This window comes from Nicotiana tabacum, chromosome 4 (genome assembly GCF_000715075.1).
Source record: "Nicotiana tabacum cultivar K326 chromosome 4, ASM71507v2, whole genome shotgun sequence".
In the NCBI taxonomy this organism is placed as follows: domain Eukaryota; kingdom Viridiplantae; phylum Streptophyta; class Magnoliopsida; order Solanales; family Solanaceae; genus Nicotiana; species Nicotiana tabacum.
Window position 1 is genome coordinate 90271147 of NC_134083.1, and position 23136 is coordinate 90294282.

At 40.5% G+C, this 23136-nt stretch overlaps 1 protein-coding gene across 1 annotated transcript in view; it reads right to left on the bottom strand.

Moving 5' to 3' along the window:
* The window catches only part of LOC107765341 (putative ABC1 protein At2g40090), a 35826-nt gene extending 14026 nt beyond the window's left edge, over positions 1 to 21800 (bottom strand). The window contains exons 1-5 of the mRNA XM_075252179.1: positions 21377 to 21800; positions 8549 to 8703; positions 8312 to 8437; positions 8055 to 8150; positions 7876 to 7976 (exon numbers count right to left, since the gene is read on the bottom strand). Coding sequence (XP_075108280.1) covers positions 7876 to 7976; positions 8055 to 8150; positions 8312 to 8437; positions 8549 to 8703; positions 21377 to 21560 — 662 coding nt within the window. The 5' untranslated portion in view covers positions 21561 to 21800. The remainder of the gene's footprint in view (positions 1 to 7875; positions 7977 to 8054; positions 8151 to 8311; positions 8438 to 8548; positions 8704 to 21376) is intronic.
* Between the last annotated feature and the right edge of the window lie 1336 nt (positions 21801 to 23136).

Consider the following 23136-nt stretch of genomic DNA (forward strand, 5'->3'; position numbering starts at 1 on the left):
CGAATTGCATTAGGGAGGTTGCTAAAGAGGTATTGGGGGTCTCGAAGGGCTCATCTGGTGGTCGTAAAGAGGATTGGTGGTGGAGTACTGAGGTTCAAGGTAAAGTGGAGGCCAAGAAAGTGGCATATCTGAAGCTTCTGGAGAGCGTGGATGAGGAGGCGAAGAGGACGAATAGGGAACGGTATAAGATGGCTAAGAAGGAAGCGAAGCTAGCAGTTATTGCGGCCAAGACCGCTGCATTTGAACGCTTGTATGAAGAACTCGAAGGTAGATGATGGGATAAGAAGTTGTACGGGTTAGCCAAGGTGCGAAAAAGGAAGGCTTGTGACCTGGACCAAGTGAAGTGCATCAAGGACGAGGACGGCAGAGTTTCGTTGCATGAGGCACTGATCCGGCATAGATGGCAGACTTACTTTCATAAACTCTTGAACGAAAAGGGGGATAGGAACATTGAGATAGGCAACTTAGAACACTCTGAGTGTCGTTGGGACTTTGGGTATTGTAGGCGTATAAGAGCTGAGTAGGTTGAGGGAGCTATGTGTAAGATGAGCAGGGAGAGAGCGACCGGCCCTAACGAGATCCCCATTGAATTTTGGAAGAGCGTGGATGGGGCGGGTTTGGAGTGGCTCATTGGGTTATTTAATGTCATTTTTAGGACGACGAAGATGCCCGAAATATGGAGATAGAGTACGATGGCCCCGTTGTATAAGAATAAGGGGGATATCCAAAGTTGCAACAACTACCGGGGCATCAAGTTACTAAGTCATACTATGAAAGTCTGGGAGAGGGTGGTGGAGCTGAGGTTGAGGAGGATTGTGGATATTTCTGAAAACCAGTTCGGATTTATGCCAGGACGTTCGACTACAGAAGCTATTCATCTTGTTAGGAGGTTGATGGAACAGTATAGGGAAAGGAAGAGGGATTTACATATGGTGTTCATCGACCTAGAGAAGGCTTACGATAAAGTGCCCAGAGGTTCTATGGAGATGTTTGAAGGCTAGAGGTGTTCCTGTTGCTTACATTAGGGTTATTAAGGATATTTATGATGGAGCTAAGACTCGAGTGAGTACCGTGGTAGGGGACTCAGAACACTTTCCAGTTATAATGGGGTTGCATTAGGGGTCAGCCCTCAGCCCATTTCTATTTGCCTTGGCTATCGACGCGCCATATACAAGGAGAGGTGTTGTGGTGCATGTTATTTGCAGATGATATTGTTCTGATTGACGAGACGCGAGGAGGTGTTAATGGGAGGTTAGAGATTTGGAGGCAGATCCTGGAGTCTAAAGGTTTCAAGTTGAGTAGGACCAAGACAGAGTACTTGGAGTGCAAGTTCAGTGGGACAACTCAAGGTGAGGACGAAGAAGTGAGGCTTGATTCTCAAGTCATCCCTAGGAGAGACAGTTTTAAATACCTTGGGTCAGTTATACAAGGGAATGGGGAAATCGACGAGGATGTTACACATCGTATTGTGGCGGGATGGATGAAATAAAGGCTCGATTCAGGTGTTTTGTGTGATAAGAATGTGCCACCTAAACTTAAAGGTAAGTTTTATAGAGCGGTGGTCAGACCGACTATGTTATATGGGGCTGAGTGTTGGCCAGTCAAGAACTCCCATGTACAAAAGATGAAGGTGGCTGAAATGAGGATGTTGAGATGGATGTGCGGGCATACCAGGCTGGATAGAATTAGAAATGAAGTTATTCGGGATAAGCTGGGCGTGGCCCCTGTGGAGGACAAGATGCGGGAGGTTCAGACATGTGAAGAGGAGAGACGCAGATGCACCAGTGAGGAGGTGTGAGAGGTTGGCCCTGGAGGGCCTAACGAGAGGTAGAGATAGGCCGAAGAAGTATTGGGGAGAGGTGATTAGGCAAGATATGACGTTGCTCCAGCTCACCGAGGACATGACCATGGATAGAAAGGTGTGAAGGTTGAGAATAAAGGTAAAGGGTTAGAATAGGTAGCCTAGCATTGTCCTTGTCTGTAATGGTAGCTTTAGTACATGAGTTAGCGTTATTTATATACTTTCGTATTCTTTGATTTATGTGATTACTTGTCGTTGCTTTCGTTTCGGCCTTCTGATTACAATACTCACTTTTAGTTTTGTATCTTTGTATTTTTGCTTCGCTTTTATAACTAATGTGATTGTTGTTGCCCTTTCTTTTATCTTTCCTAAGCCGAGGGTCTTTCGGAAACAACCTCTCTACCTTCTTGAAGGTAGGGGTAAGGTCAGCGTACATACTACCCTCCTCAAAACCCACTTGTGGGATTAAATTGGGTCTGTTGTTGTTGTTGTACCACCTACTTTAACTACAGGGGATCACACTTGATCACATTTAAGAGTTGATAGCCATAGCCAGCAACAGTTAGACAAACTTCATTCTTACAAAAAAAAAAGTAAAAGGGCCACAAATAAAAACTGCAAGGGTATACCGGGAGAAGCTGTAATCACCTAACACAGACTGGCGATCCTCGATGTGAAGTAAAAAACTAGAGAGGAAAAAGGGGAGTTACATTCAACCACAATTTGGTGGACACTAGAAGGCATAAACCAAAAGCATTTAAGGACAAGCAATTGAAGGGGAGAGCACGAGGCTTAGAAGCTAACACAAATAGTGTGTGGAAGGCAATGGCATGTTACATTAAAAAAGTAACAAGTTAGTCCGAGGGCTTCATGACTAGAATCATGGTGGTAGGATGAGAACGTGCAAAGATTATTAAAGTGAAAAAAGAGTGGTATAGAAACTTACCAATAGCAAAAGATGGAGAAGCATTTGAAGAGTACATGAGAACAAAGATAGAAGCTAAGGAGGCGTTTAACGAGTCCCAGAGTAAGCTTTAAAAGTTTAATTCCAAAATTACAAACAGAAAAAGGAAAGTGTGAAATGTATAAGCTAACACAATTAAGAGAGTAGAAGGGTAAAGAACTGAACTAAACCAAGTGATTTTATATCACCAAGTTCTGAGAAAGAAATAAAGAGATAAAAGAAAGATGAAGATGCTTTTGATCAATTGCCCAATACAAATCTCGAGAACAAGTTTACAGACCTTCATACATCGTTGACAGACAAATTGCCTTTGTTACGGTCGTGGAATTATATCTAAGTAAAGGTTGTCATGAAAAATGTGAAGATCATTAGACTGTTCCGCATTGAATGAGAGAATAGGATGGTGTCTCTTTATATGGCTTTGGGCAATCCTTGCTTTATGAATTAGTTTTTTAGGTTGAGTTAGGCCCAAAATCCATTTTTTTAACATGCTATCAGAGCCAGAGAATCCTATCTGTGGTCTACCTGATTACGCCCCTATTCTATGTTGTCAACGCTCTGATGTTCAACACTGGGCCCCACATTGGTTAACGGAATGGTTGTTGTCTCCTTAAATGGTTTGGATGATCTGAAACTGTTATAGTCCAAATAGTCATAAGGTAGGAATGCCTGCTTCCCCAAATGAGCTAGCTTTTGAGGTTAAGTTAGGCCCAAGGTTCATTTTCATAACATGGAATCAAAGAAAGACCCGTTCCTATACTTGGTCTACCAAACGTTGGACCCTCATATTATGTTGTCCACACTCCAAAAGTTCAATGCTCGATTGTTGGACTACCTCAAATTGGTTAAGGGAATGGGTTGTTGTCTCTTTATAAATCTTGGACGATCTTCACCTCACGAGCTAGTTTTGAGGTTAAATTAGGCCAAAGGTCCACTTTCTTAAAGGTTACAAATACATGTGGTTCAAATGATACCCTATAGGAGGTGTTTTGATGGAGTAGTGTTGTAAATAGCGAGCGCTACGTCGCTAATAGCGTGTGGCGACGCGACGCAAGGCAGTATCGCCATTTTGCTCTGTTGCATTGCGATTCAGAAAAGGCGCGCGCCTCTACCTGTGTAGCGAGAGGTGCTGAGAGGTGAGTGGCGTTGTGAAGCGACGCTATTTGGAAAAAAAAAAAAAAAAAAAAAGGAAGAAAAGGCAGCGACCAACAGAGATTAAAATACAAGTTTAGGGCTTGGGTTTTTCACTTCTTCTCCTTTAGCGACCTTTTCTTAGCAACAGAAAAATTAGGGCTTGGGATTCATCTTGTACCATCATCAGCCATCAGCGACAGTAACCCAGGTATGTTTCTTTCTTTTCTTTTCTTCTTCTTCTACTTTCTTCTTCTTCTATTTCAGCGACAGTAACCATTGTTGTCTTCTTCTTTTTTTCTTCGACAGTTCGACTTCGACCATTGTTGTCTTCTTTTTTATCTTTTTCTTCTTCTTTCTTCTTTCTTTAGTGATCAACTCTTTCTTCTTTCTTTCTTCCTTTTTCTTCTTCTTGTCTCTTTTTTTGTGCTCTGTTTTTCGACCAGCAGAGCAGAGCAGAGGCTCTTTCCTTCTTTCTTCCCTTCCTCTTTCTTCTTCTCTTATATTTTTTTTTGGCTCTGTTTCGAGCAAGCAGCAGAGGCAGTAGAGTCTCTTTTTAGGCTCTGTTTTTTTTTTTTTGCTCTGTTTTTCGGTTATATACTTATAGTCTTATAGAGTAGAATTAATTGCATATTGACTTGATAATTTTTTTTCTATAAAACAACATTGAAATGGCGTCATCCGATAGTAATAAACGAAATGATATAGCTTGGAATAATGCTATACAAGGCTCATCAAGATCCGCAATTAAATGTGTGTTTTGTGAAAAAAACATATCATGGTGGAATAACTCGTCACAAGCAACACTTGATAGGTGGATTTAAAAATGTAGTACAATGTCCTCTTTGTCCGCCCAAGGTTAGGAAGGAAGTAAAAGCATTTGTTGAGAAGAAAAATGTGACAATAACTCAAATGAATTATGAAGCATCGGTGAATCTAATTGATGAAGATAATGAAATGGATGAAGATGATGAAATGGGAAACCTCCCCCCTCCCCCTTCCCCACAAAAAAAACTCAAAAGATATTTTCAAATAGTTCTAGTGGGTCATCAACGGCACGTACGGTGACAAAAGGTCCTCTCAATCTTTATTTCTCGGCAAAACAACAAGAAAAGGGAAAAGGTGATTCTGGTTCAGGTTTAAAAGCCAAGAAGATTTTTGAGGGATCGCGTTGTAAGTGCCTTTGCAGCATGGATGTACGATACAGGGCTTCCTTTCAACTGTGTTAACTATAAAACTTTTGATAAATTCATTAAGGCCGTAGGACAATATGGCCCAGGAATGAAGGCTCCTAGCTATCATGAAGTTAGAGTAACTCATCTTAAAAAAGAGGTGAAGAAGATAGACAAAATTATTGAGGAGCATAAAGTGGAATGGAACAAGTTTGGATGTTCCATTATGATGGATAAATGGACAGCACAGAATGGAAAAATGATCATAAATGTGTTGGTGAACTCTCAAAGAGGGGGTGTTTTTCTTGAATCTTACGATGCTAGCAACTTTTCTACGGATGGAAGCAAAATGTACAGCTTGTTTAGAAAGACTATTGATAAAATTGAAAAAAAAATGTTGTACAAATTGTTACAGATAATGCTAGTGAGAATGTTAGTGCGGGTAGGATGATGGAAGCTATGTATCCACACATTTATTGGACTCCATGTGCTGCCCATTGTATCAACTTGATGTTTGGTGACATATTCAAGGAAAACCCATATGCTTCAGGTAACTTTAATATAGTTATCTTTAAAGCTTTAACTTTATTTATACTTATGTCCTATTAAGTATTAACTATAAAATTGTTATTGTTACTTTTACAGTTTTCAGTAAGGCCGTCAAGATATATTCTTACATCATACATCAGTCAGAGGCCGTTGTTGTTGAATTTGATGAGGAAATTCACAAATGAAAGAAATTTAGTGAGACCGGCCAAGACCAGATTTGCAACGGCTTTCTTGACTTGACATAGTTTTTACTTGCAAAAAAAAAAACTTGAGAAAGCTAGTTCTTTCAAATGAATGGAAAGATAATAGATATGCAAAGGAAGCTGCGGGGAAAGAAACTGCCAAAGTTCTTATTTCTCCATCATTCTGGAATGATGTCGTTCGGGCTCTTAAAGTTGGCGGTCCTTTGATTAGGGTGCTTCGTATGGTGGACGGGGAGAGAAAACCACCAATAGGCTATCTTTATGAAATTATGGATAGAGCCAAAGAGACTATTGAAGCGTCATTTGAGGGAGATGTTAGGAAATATGAGAAAGTTTTTGAGATTATTGATAGCAGGTGGTCGAATCAACTATCGACCTTTGCATGCAGCATGCCATCTTCTGAACCCGGGATTATTTTACAAGAACACTAGAGATGACACTTTGGATTCAGAGGTGTGGGTTGGATACCATCAATGTCTTGAGAAGTTGGTCCCCGATTGAGCGATGATAGATCAAATAGGGGAGGAGTTTGGTAGGTACTTACAAGCATATGACCTATTTGGTTTACATGCGGCCAGTAGGGCCAGATACATAAGGTCGCCAGGTAACTAACTTTAATATAGATATCCTTATAGCTTTAATTTAATTTATTTGATTTATACTTATTAACTTTTAAAATATTTTTCTACAGTTGAATAGTGGATACAATTTGGACATCAAACTCCAAACTTGCAAAAGTTTGCCATCAAAGTACTAAACCTAACTTGTAGTGCATCTGGATGCGAGAGAAATTGGAGCGTATTTGAGCATGTAAGAAGCAGATTTATTATATTAATATATTCTATATCGTATTATTATTAGTATCTATTAATTAATCTAAACAACTTATGCGCAGATTGACTCCAAGAAAAGGAATAGGCTTGAGCTATCGTGTCTCAATGATCTAGGGTATATTGAATACAATAGAACATTGAGGCGACGTTATGAAGCTCGCGATACCATTGATCCAATTTTGTTGGATAATATTGACGAGGCAAATGAATGGTTAACCGGAGCCCCCCAAAATCATGAAGATGAACAAGTGTATGTAGGAGATGATCTTGATTGGGGTACTGTTTCTATGGTGGCTGGAGTTGAGGAGAATATCTATGGTCTTAGAGGGAGTTCTTCAACTTCAAGTTACAAGGGAAAGGGAGTAGCAAGTTCAAGCCGGTCCCTAATTGATGAAGACTCCGAGGATGAAGAAGATGATAGCCAATATAATGCTAACATTCATGAAGTTGTAGAATTTGAAAATCTTGAAGAAGAATAGATGTTGCTTGTTTTAGACTTTTAGACTTTAGTTTATGAATCTACTATGACTATCTATTGAGTTTTTAATTTTTGAATTGATATATTTATTAATATATTATTGTTATTGAGTTTTTAGTTATATATATAATATTTTATTTTTTTTGTATAAATTGTCGCTTCACATCAAAAAGGCGGCTTCACATCAAAAAGGCGAGTGCTTCGCTGCGCGCCTCTCGCCTCAGTGAAGCGGGCCCTCGTCGCTATTTGTCGCCGCACGCTATCCAAAACATTGTGATGGAGATAGCAGTTTTAGAGTATAATTGTTTAGAAAATCTGTTTCAATGGTGTAAGGAGAAGACAGTAGAAGACTTCTCTAATGTTCTAGACTTTTTAGATTCATTGAGATGAGTGTACTTAATTGCTATATGGTGATTTCTGTATTGTTGTAAAGTTGTTTTTGCAGCACCATCTTGGTACTTGCCTTAATAATCTTTACTTATCTTATCAAAAAAAGATACCCTATAAAGGTTTGGAGTAGTTGGGCTTGAGGAATAGTTGATTGCTATTGATTGATCAATATACATGATCCTAAGTGCTTAATACTCTACATGCGAAAAGTGAAGGGGTGAGCCCATTATCCACCGAGTTACAAACCGTGTGCCAGTGGTTCGTGAGATTTCTCGGTTATCAAAAAAATACTCTCCCTGGGAACAAATCGTATTAGGATTCATGAAACTTAGTAAAAAGTAGAATATTTATAACCTGTAATCAAAGGAAGGAAAATATCGATGCAATGTGTTTACTATCAATTCCACAGTTGCATAATCTGCAGCAGCAGTATCTGTCATGTGTGTGTGCTGAACCTGAAATTAGCGAAATGAGATCCCTAAAAGTTTTGAAAATTCTCCACTCCAATTTATAACAATATTAACATTTAGGACCTTGACAGCAACTTTTTGCCCTTCATGCGTTTGAGCAACATGGACTTGAGCAAGAGAAGCACTTGCTATTGGAACCGGATCAAATTCATCAAAAATCTGTAGACAAAAGTTTTAACTTAGTTGAGTGCACAATAAAGCAACGAAGTCCAAGAATTTATAAGACATTTATTCACCAAATATCAGATTGACTGTGCTGGCAGATTAAACAATAACATCCGTTTTGAGGAGAATTTGATAAATTAACAGTTAAAACATACTTCATCAGGTGCACCTCCAAGCTCTTTTTTGACAACTTCACGCACTTGATCAAAAGATGAATGAGGACATCTATTTAACATGGATTCCCTCATTATACGAACGTACTCTTCTGGTACTAAGTACTCCTGAGCAAACCAAAGGTCAAGTTGAATAAGCCCAAGCCCGCTAGTGCCTCAGAATAAATATAAATATGATACAGTTATCTATACAATAACCTAAGTAGAGAAGTAGCATACCAGCTGTCCTAAATGTTGACCAAGCTTAATGTAAATTCCACCATTTCTGAAACAAAGTTCTTCAAGCCTGCGTGCACCCCTCATGTGAACTTCATGTTTGACTTTTGCTCTCTCTGCGCTACCTTCTGGCAGTCCCCAGAGTGAATATTCATAATCTAACAAAAAAACACAATTGGATCATATCTTAGCATATTGAAAAGTACTTCCCCTTTAAAAATTCCTAAAGCAGACTTTTTTAACTATCAAGCTTATCGTATTATCACATGAAGGGGTAGCAATGATTATGCGTACACGTGTTATTTCATAAGATCTCATCAGCGACCCAAAAGTCTTACAATAGCTTATATTGAAAGATAATCACCCCACAAAGCCAAAAAGAACGCAAAAAATTTCATCCCCCCCCCCCCCCCGCCCGCAGCTTTATGATTGCAAGTTAACGAGGTTAAAGGAAAAGGCAACGAATTCTCAAACGAGGCTCATAGCATGTATATCCAAACTGTCTAACTGTCAGGTAGGTCTTAACAGAAAAACAGCTAAAATACAGAATGAGTCTGCATGTGCACAGCTAACTCATAGCTCCATTACTTGACATTCCGAATGACACACTGAACTTTCAACTAAGAGCGCTACATGATAATGATCGAAGTAAGATGATGGTTAATAAAAGCCACAATCCCAGTCAAGTTTCTTCAAGATGCATTTTAGTATTTTCATCCCTCATGAGCACCAAAAATGGCCTGTCATTAATTTGCTCAAATGTCTAAAACCAACCCTTAACTTACATGCAAGGAAAGCATATGAAGGTACCACATACATGACAATCAATCCTTCAATAAGGCTTCATGAACCTACTAAATCATGCATGTTAAGCTGTTAAATATGAAACAGACAATTTACTCCAAGGATGTATAACTCAATACAAGCAACCATTCTGATCATCTAAAATACACACAAATAATTTGTATGTTTTACTTGCACAAAAGCCATCATCTATAGAACTTGCCCCTCATTCCCACTATTCCCTCCCTGCTACAAGAACTAAGGGTTTATTCTCCATGTTTGACAGAATAGACTCAAAGCCTACATACCGGAAACCCAAAAATGAGTGCCCTACCAATCATGCATACAAAAACTTAGTCATGAGATTTTTCAAAAAAGCAAGTAAAACAATAAGATGAGATGAACTAATTCTTTGATTAAAAATTTCTGCTGAAAAGCATATAGAATAGCATGAGTATGAGACCGGAAGTGTTCACATTATGTTTTTCCTATCTTTGTAGAGCACTTTGAGCTCAGAGCCTCAGACTTGGGTATGTGAAAAAGGATCACGTAAATTCAAACAATATATCAGCTAGGAATACCTTCATTCTCTGCTTAGCTAATATGGACTTTTTCTGTGTTCGGTTAAGGGAAGAGGAGGGGTTGCAAAGATTAAAAGTAAAGTGAAGCAGTAGGCTCCTCTTGTTTGTAAGAAAATACAAGGAGGTGATGAAGTGAAGCAAAAGAGTAAATAAAGACAAAGAGGAGTTTGGTTCCCTTCCTTGTCAACTTTTTCAATCTGTTAGAAGCAAGGCAGAAAGGAGAAGGTATTACTTTTTATTGAGTTTGTTCCACATCGGTTGTGGGATGGGAACGTATAACCATCTCATCTAAAACGTTAAGCTATTAGAGAGAGCACACTTCTATTTATTAATTATGTCTTCAATACGCCCCCTCACACGCGGGCCTATTCCTTGTTTCAAATGTTACGTAGGAGTTGGCTGAAAAACTTTGCTGCTGTATTAGTTCCTTCCCAACTACTTATCAGGGGCTCCAACTAGGTGCTAACTACAGAGCTGCTGCTATCTGGAATGGTGTGATTGAGAAATTTGAAAAGAGATGATTAGCTATGGCAAATGCAATATCTCTCTCCGGTTTGTGTGTGTGTGTGTTGGGGGGGGGGGGGGGAGGTCTTAGGCTTGATAAATAGTGTCCTGGACAGCATTGCAACATACAACTCTATTTCCCATTCCAAACAAGGTCCTGAAGCAGATTGATAGGCTCAGAAGATCCTTACTGTGGGAAGGTAACAGCAAGGGGCATAAATTTCATCTAGTGAACTGGTCTAAGCAAGGCCAAAATTTTATGGGGGCCTGGGCACTAAAATTCTTGCAGTGTATGACAAAGCACTATTAATGAACTTGCTGTGGAGGTATACACAAGGGATCAAGTCCTGTGGAACGAGGTAGTCAACACTAAACATGTTATTTAGAATCACTGGTGTACCAAGTTATGGAGAGCCCCATATGGAGTTGGCCTTTGGAAGGGCATATGCAGACTTTGGGGAAATTTCTTCCAAAATTCTCACTTTGAACTTGGAAATGGATAGGTAGCTGTAAGCTAAAGGATGATCATCCTAACCTGTTCCAATTTTCTTGTGATCCTGATTCCTCTATTCCCCAGAATAGAGAAGGTAGCACCTGGAATGTACTTTTCAGGAGAAATAAACAAGATTGGGCGTTTGAAGAACTACTTAACCTTCTCTCTAAACTGGAAAGCTGTGCTATCAATCCTCAGGCAATGGACAAGTAAAATGGGGCAACTCCAAAGATGGGAGATACTCGGTCAAAGCTGGATATGCATCTTTTTGTGCACAAAGTAAAATGGTGGACTGCTGGCCATGGAAGTTAATATGGACAACAAAATAATCTCAGTAAAAGAAGCATACAGGTTGCGAATAGATTTTATATGTGTCTTTAGAGTATAGAAACCAACAATCACATGTTTCTGCATTGTACAGTTGCTGCTGATTTGTGGAACATGTTTCTATTTATTTTTGGAGTTAGTAGGGTCATGCCACAGAGCATTATAGCCTTTGAACATTGGAGCTGTTGGAAAGTTGGTAAAGCCATCAGGAACATTTGAAAAATGATCCCTGCTAGTATTTGTTGGTGTCTATGGACAGAAAGGAACAGAAAATGTTCTTATGTGTTTATTAACTCCTAATCACTCTATTAGGCTAGATGTCTCTTGTAACTATTTTGCTGGAATGACATGTCTCCTGTAGATTCCCCTGAGAGGCACTTTATGAGCTCCCTGGCCTTACAATAGCCAATTATGTTTTGGAGCTAACTTAATATCTTTTGTAACCTCTTTTCTACTACTTTGCATCTTCTTGATGCCAATCCATGAAACTTTTTACTCATAATAAAAAAATTCTTCTTTCAGATTTTGTGTACCCAAAGTATAATTTAACATATAAACGGAAAAATTTGTTCCTCATACTTAAATATTATTCTTTTGCGTGCAGAACTACATTATCATATTTTATTGGATCATGAATTTAACCCAACCATTCTCCATTCAACTTCTTCAGATGATTTTGCATTATTAAAAAAGATAAAAATCTAAGAATATGAAGGGACATGCATGCTACTAAGACTATCGGTGAACAACTATAAACTACCTAATAACCTTCTACCTTAATCCTCGACCTCCACACCCTCCTAACAAGGGTCATGTCCTCAGGCAGGACATGGCGCTGCTTCAGCTCACTGAGGACATGACCCTTGATAGGAGGGTGTGGAGGTCGAGGATTAAGGTAGAAGGTTAGTAGGTAGTTTATAGTTGTTCACCGATAGTCTTAGTAGCATGCATGTCCCTTCATATTCTTAGATTTTTATTATGTTATGTGGTTTTGTTCGCCTCAGGTATTGTATTCCCTGTTGCTATTATTTGGTACTACTTATCCTTTATCTCTCCCTTTTCTTTTCTCTTCCATCTTTCTTCCTTCCTTGCTTTCCTCTTCTTCTTCTTGCCTTTCCTGAGCTGAGGGTCTATTGGAAACAGCCTCTCTACCTGCATTATGTAGGGGTAAGGTCTGCGTACAGACTACCCTCCCCATACCCCACCTGTTGGGATCAAACTGGGTTTGTTGTTGTTATTGTTGTAAAAAGATAAATAAATAACAAAACTATTAAAATTTGCAAAATAAAATAGACAAGAAAGAGAAAAGCAATAGGTTTTTTTCTTATTTCTTCTGCACTTTTCTCTTTTGAAGGAAATTATTCTGCATTTCTTTCTGCTTCTCATTTTTTTATCTTTTTTTTTTTCATTGTTATTATGTAAGAATATGATGATTCATTTATGAGAAAGAAGCTAGATTTGCTACACATAAATACGAAGTAGAAAACTTTGGAACAAAGATTGCACTCATACCATGCCCATAGAACTCTGATTTGCTCGTGTTTTCCATTTAGCATGTTATTTTCTTTGAAAACACATCTTGATTCGAATGAATTGTCATAATCACGAGTTAGCTACTCTTTACTGGCAGAATTTTGACAATTAGAGGGCTAGAACTCTTCCCCTGTAAAACAGAAGTCTGAACCCTAGGTCTGCTATGCCTGAACAGTGCTTTCTATGGCCGAGCCTCTTCCATCTCTTCGTATTCCTAAACTTCCACCACACCCATCAAGAGCCAAGCTCCCCGCGACCAAACCCCAGTAAATTCCCCCAGCAACCGAGATCGCACGCGCCCTCACGCGCCGCCAACTAGCCTGACTTTCCGGCGAGTTCCTGCCACGCGCCAGCGCGTGTGGCCTTTTCCGGCGACTTTTCAAAAAAACTTTCTTCAGACAGCCTCTTCTCGAGGCATTTCCGAGCCATCCCGTACAAGTTTCACCAAATTCCGACGACTTTTTCTTATTCCGGCCTTTAAACCCCAGATTCTGACCTTTGTCTCCTTTGTTCAGTACGAGAAAACCTTACTCCCTTCCTATATACTGTTTTCACCCACTGTGAATACTGTTATTCCAACTATTGAGGTTTTTTCCGGCCAGTTTTTCCGGGACATCCGCATTTAGAATATGATGGATTATACAGAGAGAAGCTCATTTTTCTCTTTAGAATCCAGAAAACTGGAAAACATGTCTTTTATCAAAGCTGTCTCTTGGCCAGCCCTAGAACTTGGGGGAAGATGCCATCGAAAGCTCGACGTAGGACAAGAACCGCACTTCACGCTGTCCGAGGAGCACACTCTCAGACGCAAGGGTTTCTTGGAATCTAGTCTCATTGGGTCTTTCTCCAAATGGGTTGGTTCTCCGGAGGCTGTAAGAAACTGGGCAGCAGAGGCATGGAACGTCAAGGATGGGCTGAAAATATCGCAATTGGGGGACACTCAATATCTCTTTCGTTTTGTTGACAAGTCTCAAGCTTCGGAAATTCTTGTCAGAGGAAACAGGTGGTTCGATGGGAACTTTTTAAATCTAGACAGATGGGTGGAGCATGATGGGTGTCTTGACCCTCGCTTCACTGGCGAAACTTTGGTGGTCAACATGGTGGGTCTCCCGATGCAACTTTGGTGTGTTGACCTATTCAAGAAGATAGGGGAAGTCTGTGGGGGTTTTATTGATGTCACTTGCAGTTTACACGATCTCTCGCGAGTGAGGATTGTGGTGAGGAAAGGGGGCAGAATCCTTGTCTCCACTGTGGTGGAAGATGGCTACTTGAGTTATAGGGTTTGGCTGAGCCCTGAATTTCGCCCTATCTTTATGCCTGTGATAGCGACGGAAGAAAAGGGAAGGTCAAACAGAAGAGAAGGGAGGGGAAATCAGTCTCTGAGAGGAGGGGAGGGTTCACCGGATCACTGGATTAAGCCGAAATCAGACGTTAGATCGAGAAGAGACGGGAGGTTTGAAATTGGGGGAGGAAGACAAAATTATAACAGGAGAAGACATGAATGGGCCAATGATGCGGTCTGGAAAGGCAAAATGGGACGGTCCTCTTCTACTTATCATAGGGCCGGGCATGTTGTCAGCAAGTATAGGCCTGGGCCTCCTCACATGGGCCCAGCAACTTTCCCCAATTCCATTAGAATTGATCCTAAGGGGCCCAGTTTATTTCAAGCTGCGGATGATAAGGCTTCTAAGCATATGGGAACAGTGGTTCCTCCTTCCTCTGGCCATGGTGCTTCACACAGTGACACTCCTTCACCAAGCTCTAGTGACATGTGCCCCTCTACGATGGCCGCCGCTGCAGGGGCAGAACCGGCAAAGGATGGTGCTGTTAATCCACGGCCCCCCACCTCTGTTGGGCCTGGTTCCATCAACCACTCAACTGCTCCTGGGCTTAGTTGTGCTGAGGACACACTCAAACTTTCTTCTTTTTCTGGGGAGATTGGTGAGCATGTCCCAATTGATGTTAGTGTCGGACCAGTATCTTCAGTTAATATGCCACCAAGGGTTCCATGCTCTCTTCCGCCATGCTACCCTACTGATGGTTCAGGACATTCCTATAGCAGCGGGGTGTTATTTTCAGAGATTGTTAACCCCCAAGGAAATGGTGAGACCCTTTCGAAGGTTAAAACTCCTAGTGCTAGCAATGCTATGGTCTTGTATTCCTCTGGTAGTAGCAAGGAAAGGGCACATACAGAAGAAGCCTGCCCAATTTCGTCAAGGACCGGAGGAGGGGATATGTCTTTTTGGATGGAGGACAAACTCTTAAACTTTGGGAAGTTTCTAGGTGTATCTGTTGCAGGGAAGGAAGATAGGGTGTTAGAACTGTTGAGGGAGATTGAGCAACAATCTCTTTACGATGGTGCAGGGAGGGAGTTAGGTAAAGGTGTTAAGCAAAATAATTTAGGGGATGTAGTAGTGTATCAGAGAAGGGGGCGAGTGTGTGACAAAGAGAAAGGGACCTCGGCTAGGGGAGGTGGAGAAATGGGGGCTATTGTCGCTTATGGAAGTTAAGATCCTTTCATGGAATGTGAGGGGGATGAATGACCCAAACAAAAGGGTCATCATCAAAGTGGGAGTTAGGGAGTGGGGTGCCAACCTAGTTTGTTTTCAGGAGACCAAAATGGAAGTTTTGTCGGATGCAATCGTGAGAAGTGTCTGGGGAGGTAGTTGGGTGAAATATGACTGGGTCCCAGCAGCGGGAAGTGCGGGGGCATCCTACTTATGTGGGATGATAGAAGCTTGGAGGTAAAGGAGATTAGGAAGGGAGTTTTCTCTTTGGCAGCTCTCGTCAAAGATAGAGTGAGTGGGGTGGAGTGGGGATTTGGGGGAGTGTATGGGCCGGTAGGGGAAGGGTCCAAGGTGTCTTTCTGGGAGGAACTGGCCAATATTATGGGGGAATGGGACATTCCATGGGTTCTAGGGGGAGACTTTAACACTATTAGATTCCCGGAGGAGAGATTAGGGTGTAGTGTGTTTTCGAGGGCCATGGAGGAGTTTTCTAACTTCATCAATGATCACCTTCTCATTGACCTTCCTCTGTCAGGGGAAAGGTTTACTTGGGCCAGGGCAGAGGATTCCAACTCAAGGTCTAGAATTGATAGATTCCTGACATCTCCCTCATGGGATGAGCTGGTACCGAATGCGCTGCAGATTCCTTTACCTAGGTTGACTTCAGATCATTTGCCTATTTTGCTAGATGGATGCAGAGGGAGGGGGGTGCGTGCTCCCTTCCGATTTGAAAACATGTGGTTGAAGGTGCCAGGATTCGGTGACAAGGTGAAAGAATGGTGGACAAGCTATGGGGTATCAGGGACACCTTCATACCGGCTTTCGAAGAAACTCAAATTGCTCAAGGGAGATATTATTAGGTGGAATAAGGAGGTTTTTGGGAGGGTAGAGGTTAAAATGAGGGAGCTTATGCATGAATTGGGGGATTTAGAAAGAGGGGATGGGGCGGGGGAGTTAGACGAATCTGAGAAAGAGAGATTGGGGGAGGTTAAGAGGGAAATAGTCGAGTTAGCAATAGCTCAGGAGACTAGTTGGCGGCAAAAATCGAGGGCGCTCTGGCTAAAGGAGGGGGATTCGAATACCAAGTTTTTTCATAGGGTGGCGGTCGCAAATCGAAGGAGAAACTTCATAGAGTCCTTAGTTGTGGATGGGGTGAGGATTGAGGGAGAGGAGGAAGTAAAAGGGGCGATAGTGGGGTTTTATGAGAACTTATATAAAGAAGAAGTTAGTTGGAGGCCGACTTTGGGGGGAATAGAGTTCAACCATATAGGGGAGGGAGACAACGAGTGGCTAGAAAGGGTTTTCGAGGAGAAGGAGGTGCACGAGGCTGTGTCGTCTTGTACTGGTGATAAGGCCCCCGGGCCTGATGGTTTCTCCTTGGCTTTCTTTCAGCTCTTTTGGGACACCATCAAGGGAGAGTTGATGGAAGCCATTGAATACTTCCATGCGAATGGTGTTTTCGAGAGAAGTATCAATGCTTCCTTTATTACTATTGTGCCTAAGAAAGAAGGTGCATCTTGTATCAGAAACTACAGGCCTATTAGTCTCGTGGGGAGCATTTACAAGATTATTTCTAAAGTGCTTTCCAACAGACTTAAGAAGGTACTTGACATGACTGTTTCGTCCTCCCAGAATGCGTTTGTGGAAGGTAGGCAGATCCTGGATGCTGCCTTGGTGGCAAATGAACTTGTAGACTCCAGAAGGAAAAATAGAAAACCCGGCTTACTATGCAAGTTAGATCTTGAGAATGCTTTCGACCATGTCAATTGGGAGTTCCTGGACTTCATTATGATGCGGATGGGGTTTGGGGAAAGATGGAGGGGATGGATAAAGTTTTGCATTTCCTCAGTCAGATTCTCTGTCCTGGTTAATGGTAGCCCATGTGGTTTCTTTGGCAGCTCCAGGGGTCTCAGGCAAGGTGACCCCCTATCCCCCATGTTATTCATTCTAGTGATGGATGCTCTGAGCAAAATGATGGATCGTGCGGCTGGCGGAGGCTTCTTGAGAGGATTCTCAGCTCCGATGGGGGTGCTCAGTGCCCGAAGAGTCTCACATTTGCTTTTTGCGGATGACACACTGGTTTTCTGTGATGCCGATATGGATCAGTTGACCTACCTGAAGCAGGTCCTGCAGTGGTTTCAGTTAGTATCAGGACTCAAAATCAACATCGGCAAGTGTGAGATTTTCCCGGTAGGTGAGGTTACTAATTTTGATGCCTTGTCTGGTGTTCTCAGATGCAAGGTGGGCTCCCTTCCCACTACTTACCTGGGCCTCCCTTTGGGCGCTTCATATAAGGATACTACGGTTTGGAATCCAGTGATCGAGCGGGTTGAAAAAAGATTAGCAGGGTGGCAGAAACGGTATTTGTCAAAAGGAGGTAAGGAAGTGCTTATCAAAAGCACTTTATCGAGTATGCCAACCTATTACTTATCCCTGTTGCAAGCACCGGTGAGCATCACAGAAAAACTGGAGCGACTCCAAAGGAACTTTCTATGGGATGCGGCGGATGGAACTAGAAAGTTTCATCTAGTGAATTGGCAAACAGTCACTTCCCCAAAGAAGTGGGGTGGACTTGGAGTGAAAGATCTTAGGGTATTTAACAGAGCTTTAATGGGAAAGTGGCTATGGAGATTCGGGGTAGAAGAGCATGCTCTATGGAGGGAGGTCATAGTAGAAAAGTATGATTCAACGGGAGGGAGTTGGAGGACCAAGGCGATCACAACACCTTTCGGGTGTGGCATGTGGAGGAGTATCATGAAGAATTGGGAAGCATTCAGTGGCAACATCACTTACAGGGTGGGGGATGGAAGGAGAATCAGCTTTTGGAATCATAGGTGGTGTGGAGAGGATCCTTTGAGGGTCTCCTTCCCCCACGTCTTCAGAGTTTCAAACCAGAAGGAACTGATGGTCCAACAGATTCGCAAGGAGCATGAAGGGGGTAGTATGGGACCTCTCATTCAGGAGGAACATGCAAGATTGGGAGATTGCGGAGCTTCAAGTTTTGTTGGCATTGCTATGCGGGCAAGACATGCTCCAGCCATCCTGCGACTCTTGGAGATGGGGCTTGCATGGCGATTGTTTGTTCACCGTAAAGTCATTTTACCAGAGTATGTTGGTGAGAGAGGAGACCACTTTTCCATACTCCTCGATCTGGATTCCTAGGGCGCCCACGAAGGTGTGCTTTTTTGCATGGCTAGCGGCAAGGGGAGTGATTTTGACTGCTGAAAATCTCCGAAAGAGGGGAATTACACTTGTTAGTTAGTGCTACATGTGTAAAAGCTCAGGAGAAGAAGTTGATCACCTTATGTTGCATTGCCCTGTGTTCTCAGCTTTGTGGAGGGCAATCCTGAATCTCTTTGGTGTTCAATGGGTGATGCCAAGCACTGTAAAGGAAATGTTATATAGCTGGGGCGGTTTCCGTAGAAGAAGAAAGCAAAAGGCGTGGAAATTCGCTCTGTTAGCTCTCATGTGGGTAGTATGGGAGGAGAGAAATAGGAGAGCTTTTGAGAAGATTGAGTCTCCTTTTTCACATCTTAAGAATAGCCTTTTATCTTTGATCGCTTTTTGGTGCACTCACTTAGCCCCTACTTGTATAGAAGATTGGGCGTCTTTTGTAGAGAATCATGTTCTGATGTAAATTCTCTACGTCTTTGGTATACTTTGTGTACACGGGAGTTCTCTCCCTTTTGATTAATACAATTTACCTTATCAAAAAAAAGAATATACTCTGTTTGTTCCGCTTTGTTTGACACAATTACTATTTGGATACTCTGTTTGTTCCGCTTTGTTTGACACAATTACTATTTGGAGAGTCAAAGAGATTCTTCTTTGACTATGCTTTTCTTAAATATTTTCTAATATTTTGGATTATTAACCACTCCGACTTATGGTACTTTTTATGTAGTTATAAAATGTGTAATTTCATAACCAAACAAAGTGAATAAGGGGGAGTAATAGAAAAGTTTAGTGGCATAAGAGGATTAAATGATGCATCCAATAATACGATATCAGCCTAATAAAGTAATCTTGATAAATGAAATAGAACAAAAATAAATGACCACATGGTGGAAAACTTATCCGTTTTACATCACAGTATAGAAAAAAGGGCAGCCCAGTGCACTAAGCTCCCGCTATGCGCGGGGTTCTGGGAAGGGCCGGACCACAAGGGTCTATTGTACGCAGTCTTACCCTGCATTTCTGCAAGAGACTGTTTCCACGGCTCGAACCGTGACCTTCTGGTCACACGGCAGCAGAGTTGTATGTAATATTTGGAACCACAGGGGAGACGTGTTACAACTACAAACCTCACGGGAGGTTTATGTAATTCTTTTCCATAATTAAAATAAAACACAATGTACATAAACTTATAATGGTCTTCCTAAACCCTTCATATTCCTTCCGCAAGAATTCTAACTCATTATGGAATACCATGTTTGGTTCTTAAATGAGACCAAATTAGATCTGAAGCAAATGGCCCTTAAAAAAGGTTCAAAATTAGCTTCCAACTAAAATAGTTGCAGAAGAGGATTAAACCCTAGCTTCCTCCATTTTAAATTATGTGATCCATCCACTTTTTTTGTGGGTATATGTGGTTCATACCCTATATTCATAAACTAATGATGAAAGAAATCTTTTTTAAAATGGTAATGAGTATTAGACTAAAGAAAGTAATGTAAAGAACCCAAAAAGCCATAAAGGCTAAAAAATAAACCTTTTCCTTCAGTTTATCTTTGAAGTACATTTCAAATTCTGTTAATATCTTGGCTAAATGGTTGAGGAATAATATGATATGAGTAAAAATCTGGAGACCTTAAATTCAAATCCCAACTACAACATTCAGTATGAGCCCATTTACTCCAACTTTAGTGGGCAGTTTTGATATCTATGTTTGAACGTTACTCAATGGATCAATCAATGCAAACACAAGATTGAACACCACCATTATAAAAAATAATAACTGCATGTATTTGATTGTTCTTCTTGCCACAACTACCACCACTTTTGATGTTATTGTTCTCATTCCTACCTATTTTATCATATCGTATGCGCCATCATGATCATTTAATTTCCAAATTAACTGGAACTCCAAATGCATCTTATTCCACAAGGTTTCCCTAAAAGATGACTTATTTCACCTGCTCCCCATAAGAGAAACACTATCGACCGACAAAAAGAAGCATTAATTGACTCAATGATCTTCTACCCACGATAGCTGGGCACCATGAATCATCTCATTTGATCCAAATCCAACTTATATCATGAATGAAATGTGTGCTTCATATTGACATGTGATCCATTTCCAAATATTCCTGGAAACTTTAGCTGGGCACCTTGGATAAACTTTAGCATGAAAGGGAACCTCAAAAGTGCAATCTCAGTGCTTTCATATACTCCTGATTCCTCTTATGGCAGCAAATTTTGTAATCTTGATTTAAGTGACCTAACATCCTGGTTCCATGTATATTCTGAAAGGGTTTGAATCCACATAAAAGAGAAACACCATTTAATCAAATGAAATGCACGCCATATGGAACAAACTGCAGAGTCCTTCTTCTTACAACCTTAAATATATAAATGGGACAAGTGAAGAAATGACAGTCCTTCGCAAGTCTTTTCTTTGTATAGGTCAGTCCTTCGCAAGTAATTAAAGCCTCAGAAATCCAACAGTCTATGAAGCCAATGTGCACCCCGGTTGTCTTTTGTCTATTAGCAAATGGCTTGAAAGTAGCAAAAATTACGCTTCCAATACTCTTAAGTATGTTCATGACTAGGCCAATGAAGCGACTAGCGGGGGCCAAAGCACTATGGACCCACAAAAACAAAATAGCTCAAATTTGATCATGTTTTGCCGCTAAGATAACACCAACATCATGATAATAATAAAATTAAGAGACACATGTACTTAAACTTTAGGATGAAGCGCAACCCATCAGCTTGCGCGTCCATACAGAGCTTCAAATTTTCAGAAACTCACATACGGATCCAGCATTAATTATAATATAAATAAAGTTGTTCTAGCCAAGGCTACAAGCTTCATAGGACGGAAAACGAAAAAGAAAGAAAATAAAAAGGATAATTTGTGTGGATTGAATGAGAAGCGTACCGAAAGCAATGGTGGCAGCGGTGACGGCATCGCGAAAGAGGCGGAGAGGGACAATTGTGCAAAGCTTGAGTGCCATGGCTGGGTCGTCGGAGCTGGCAATTGTGGCGGCGGCGGCTCCGCCACCTAGGGCGGTGCTCGCCACTAACAGCTTGTTTGTGGCGCGCCACAGAGACCTACCAGCCATTGTTTTTTGGGTGGGGCCCCTGTTGACGGAGAATGTAAACAGAACAATATGCTAAATGGTGCTGCTACCTTCTCCTATATTTTATTTCTTACATTAGCCCCCGCTATTTTTACGCTTTTATATCTTTACGACGCTTTAATGCCCACTCCAACTGCCTAACTTCCCCGTCTATAGTTTTCTTCCTTTTTTCCTTTCTTTTCTTTTCTGCCCTTTTTTTCCAACCTACGTGTCTCTATTTCGATCTTACTTTTCTCCTCTCTTTCTCGTGTTGATTTGGCACGAAATTTAAGAAGAAAAAAATTAAAATTTATTATTTAAAATTTTTAATTGACTAAATATTTACATGCAAAGTACGTATATCTATTTATATCTATATTATTATAAAAGCACGAATAATTTATGCTAAATATTGAGCGATGAAAATATCTCTAAAATATTGATCGACTTTTATAACCTTAAATATTTGTATAATTCAAGGACATAATTGTAAATCACCTAAGGCTAAAATTCTTTTTCGATTTAAATTACAGATACACCGAACCTACAAAGTTGATTTTGGGTCAAATCGTTAACCACTTCTTCTTGGATAATTTAGGATTTTATCGTTAGCCTACTTCTTGGACAACATATGCTTCATATAGTAGCCTTATTCTTTTTGGACAACAATATACTTCGTTCAGTTATTCTTCTTCGTTTTGTATGAGATTTAAATTTATTCCATGAATTCATGTTGAAAAAAAAAATTCAGTCACGAATATTTCATACTAAATATTGAATGACGAAAATATCTCTGAAATATTAATAAATTTTTATGTCCTCCTAAAGATAATTATTTCTTAAAAAAATAGAATATCAGATAAAATTAGTAACATAGAATGTTGAACAAAAATGTAACATTAAGTGAAGTTTGAAACCAACTAATAGCAGAAGTTTTTAAAGCCATAACATAATTGTGAAATGCCAATGCCACACAAATTCACTCGGACAATAATAACGGTCACTTAATTGACTTTGACTGAACTTTCAATTTCAATTTCTTTCGATTGTTCAAATAATATAATACTTGAAAGAGTAATTTCTTCCCTTAAAAAAAAATTATAATATTTAGACTTTCCCTAATTTTAGGACTCTGAGTTTAATTATATATTTGCAATATTTTGCTAAAAGAGACTTAATTTAAATAGGAATGAATTAATTTAGAGTTTATTATTGAAGGGAGAAATAGGAACCGCTCCCTATAATTTTTTATATAGGCAGATTATCACCTTGAGACGTGCAGCTGGATGCAAGAGGTCAAGATTATGAGGACTCTGAACTGTGCTTATGGTGGAGTTAGACGGTATTGTACGTGAAAGGTGTATTATTTTGTTTATTAGAGTATTATAAACCTTTAAGATATAATTGATATTTTCTTGCAAAGAATTGTTGGACGGAGGCAAAAGCCTGGTACTTATTTTTGGTGTACGGTTTACTTATTTTCACACCTTAAACTTGGTTGGTCAATTTCTCAATTTGGTTCCTAAGGCGAAAAGAAGTAGCTAAGAATATTAATTCTATGACCTCTTGGCTTTTGAGA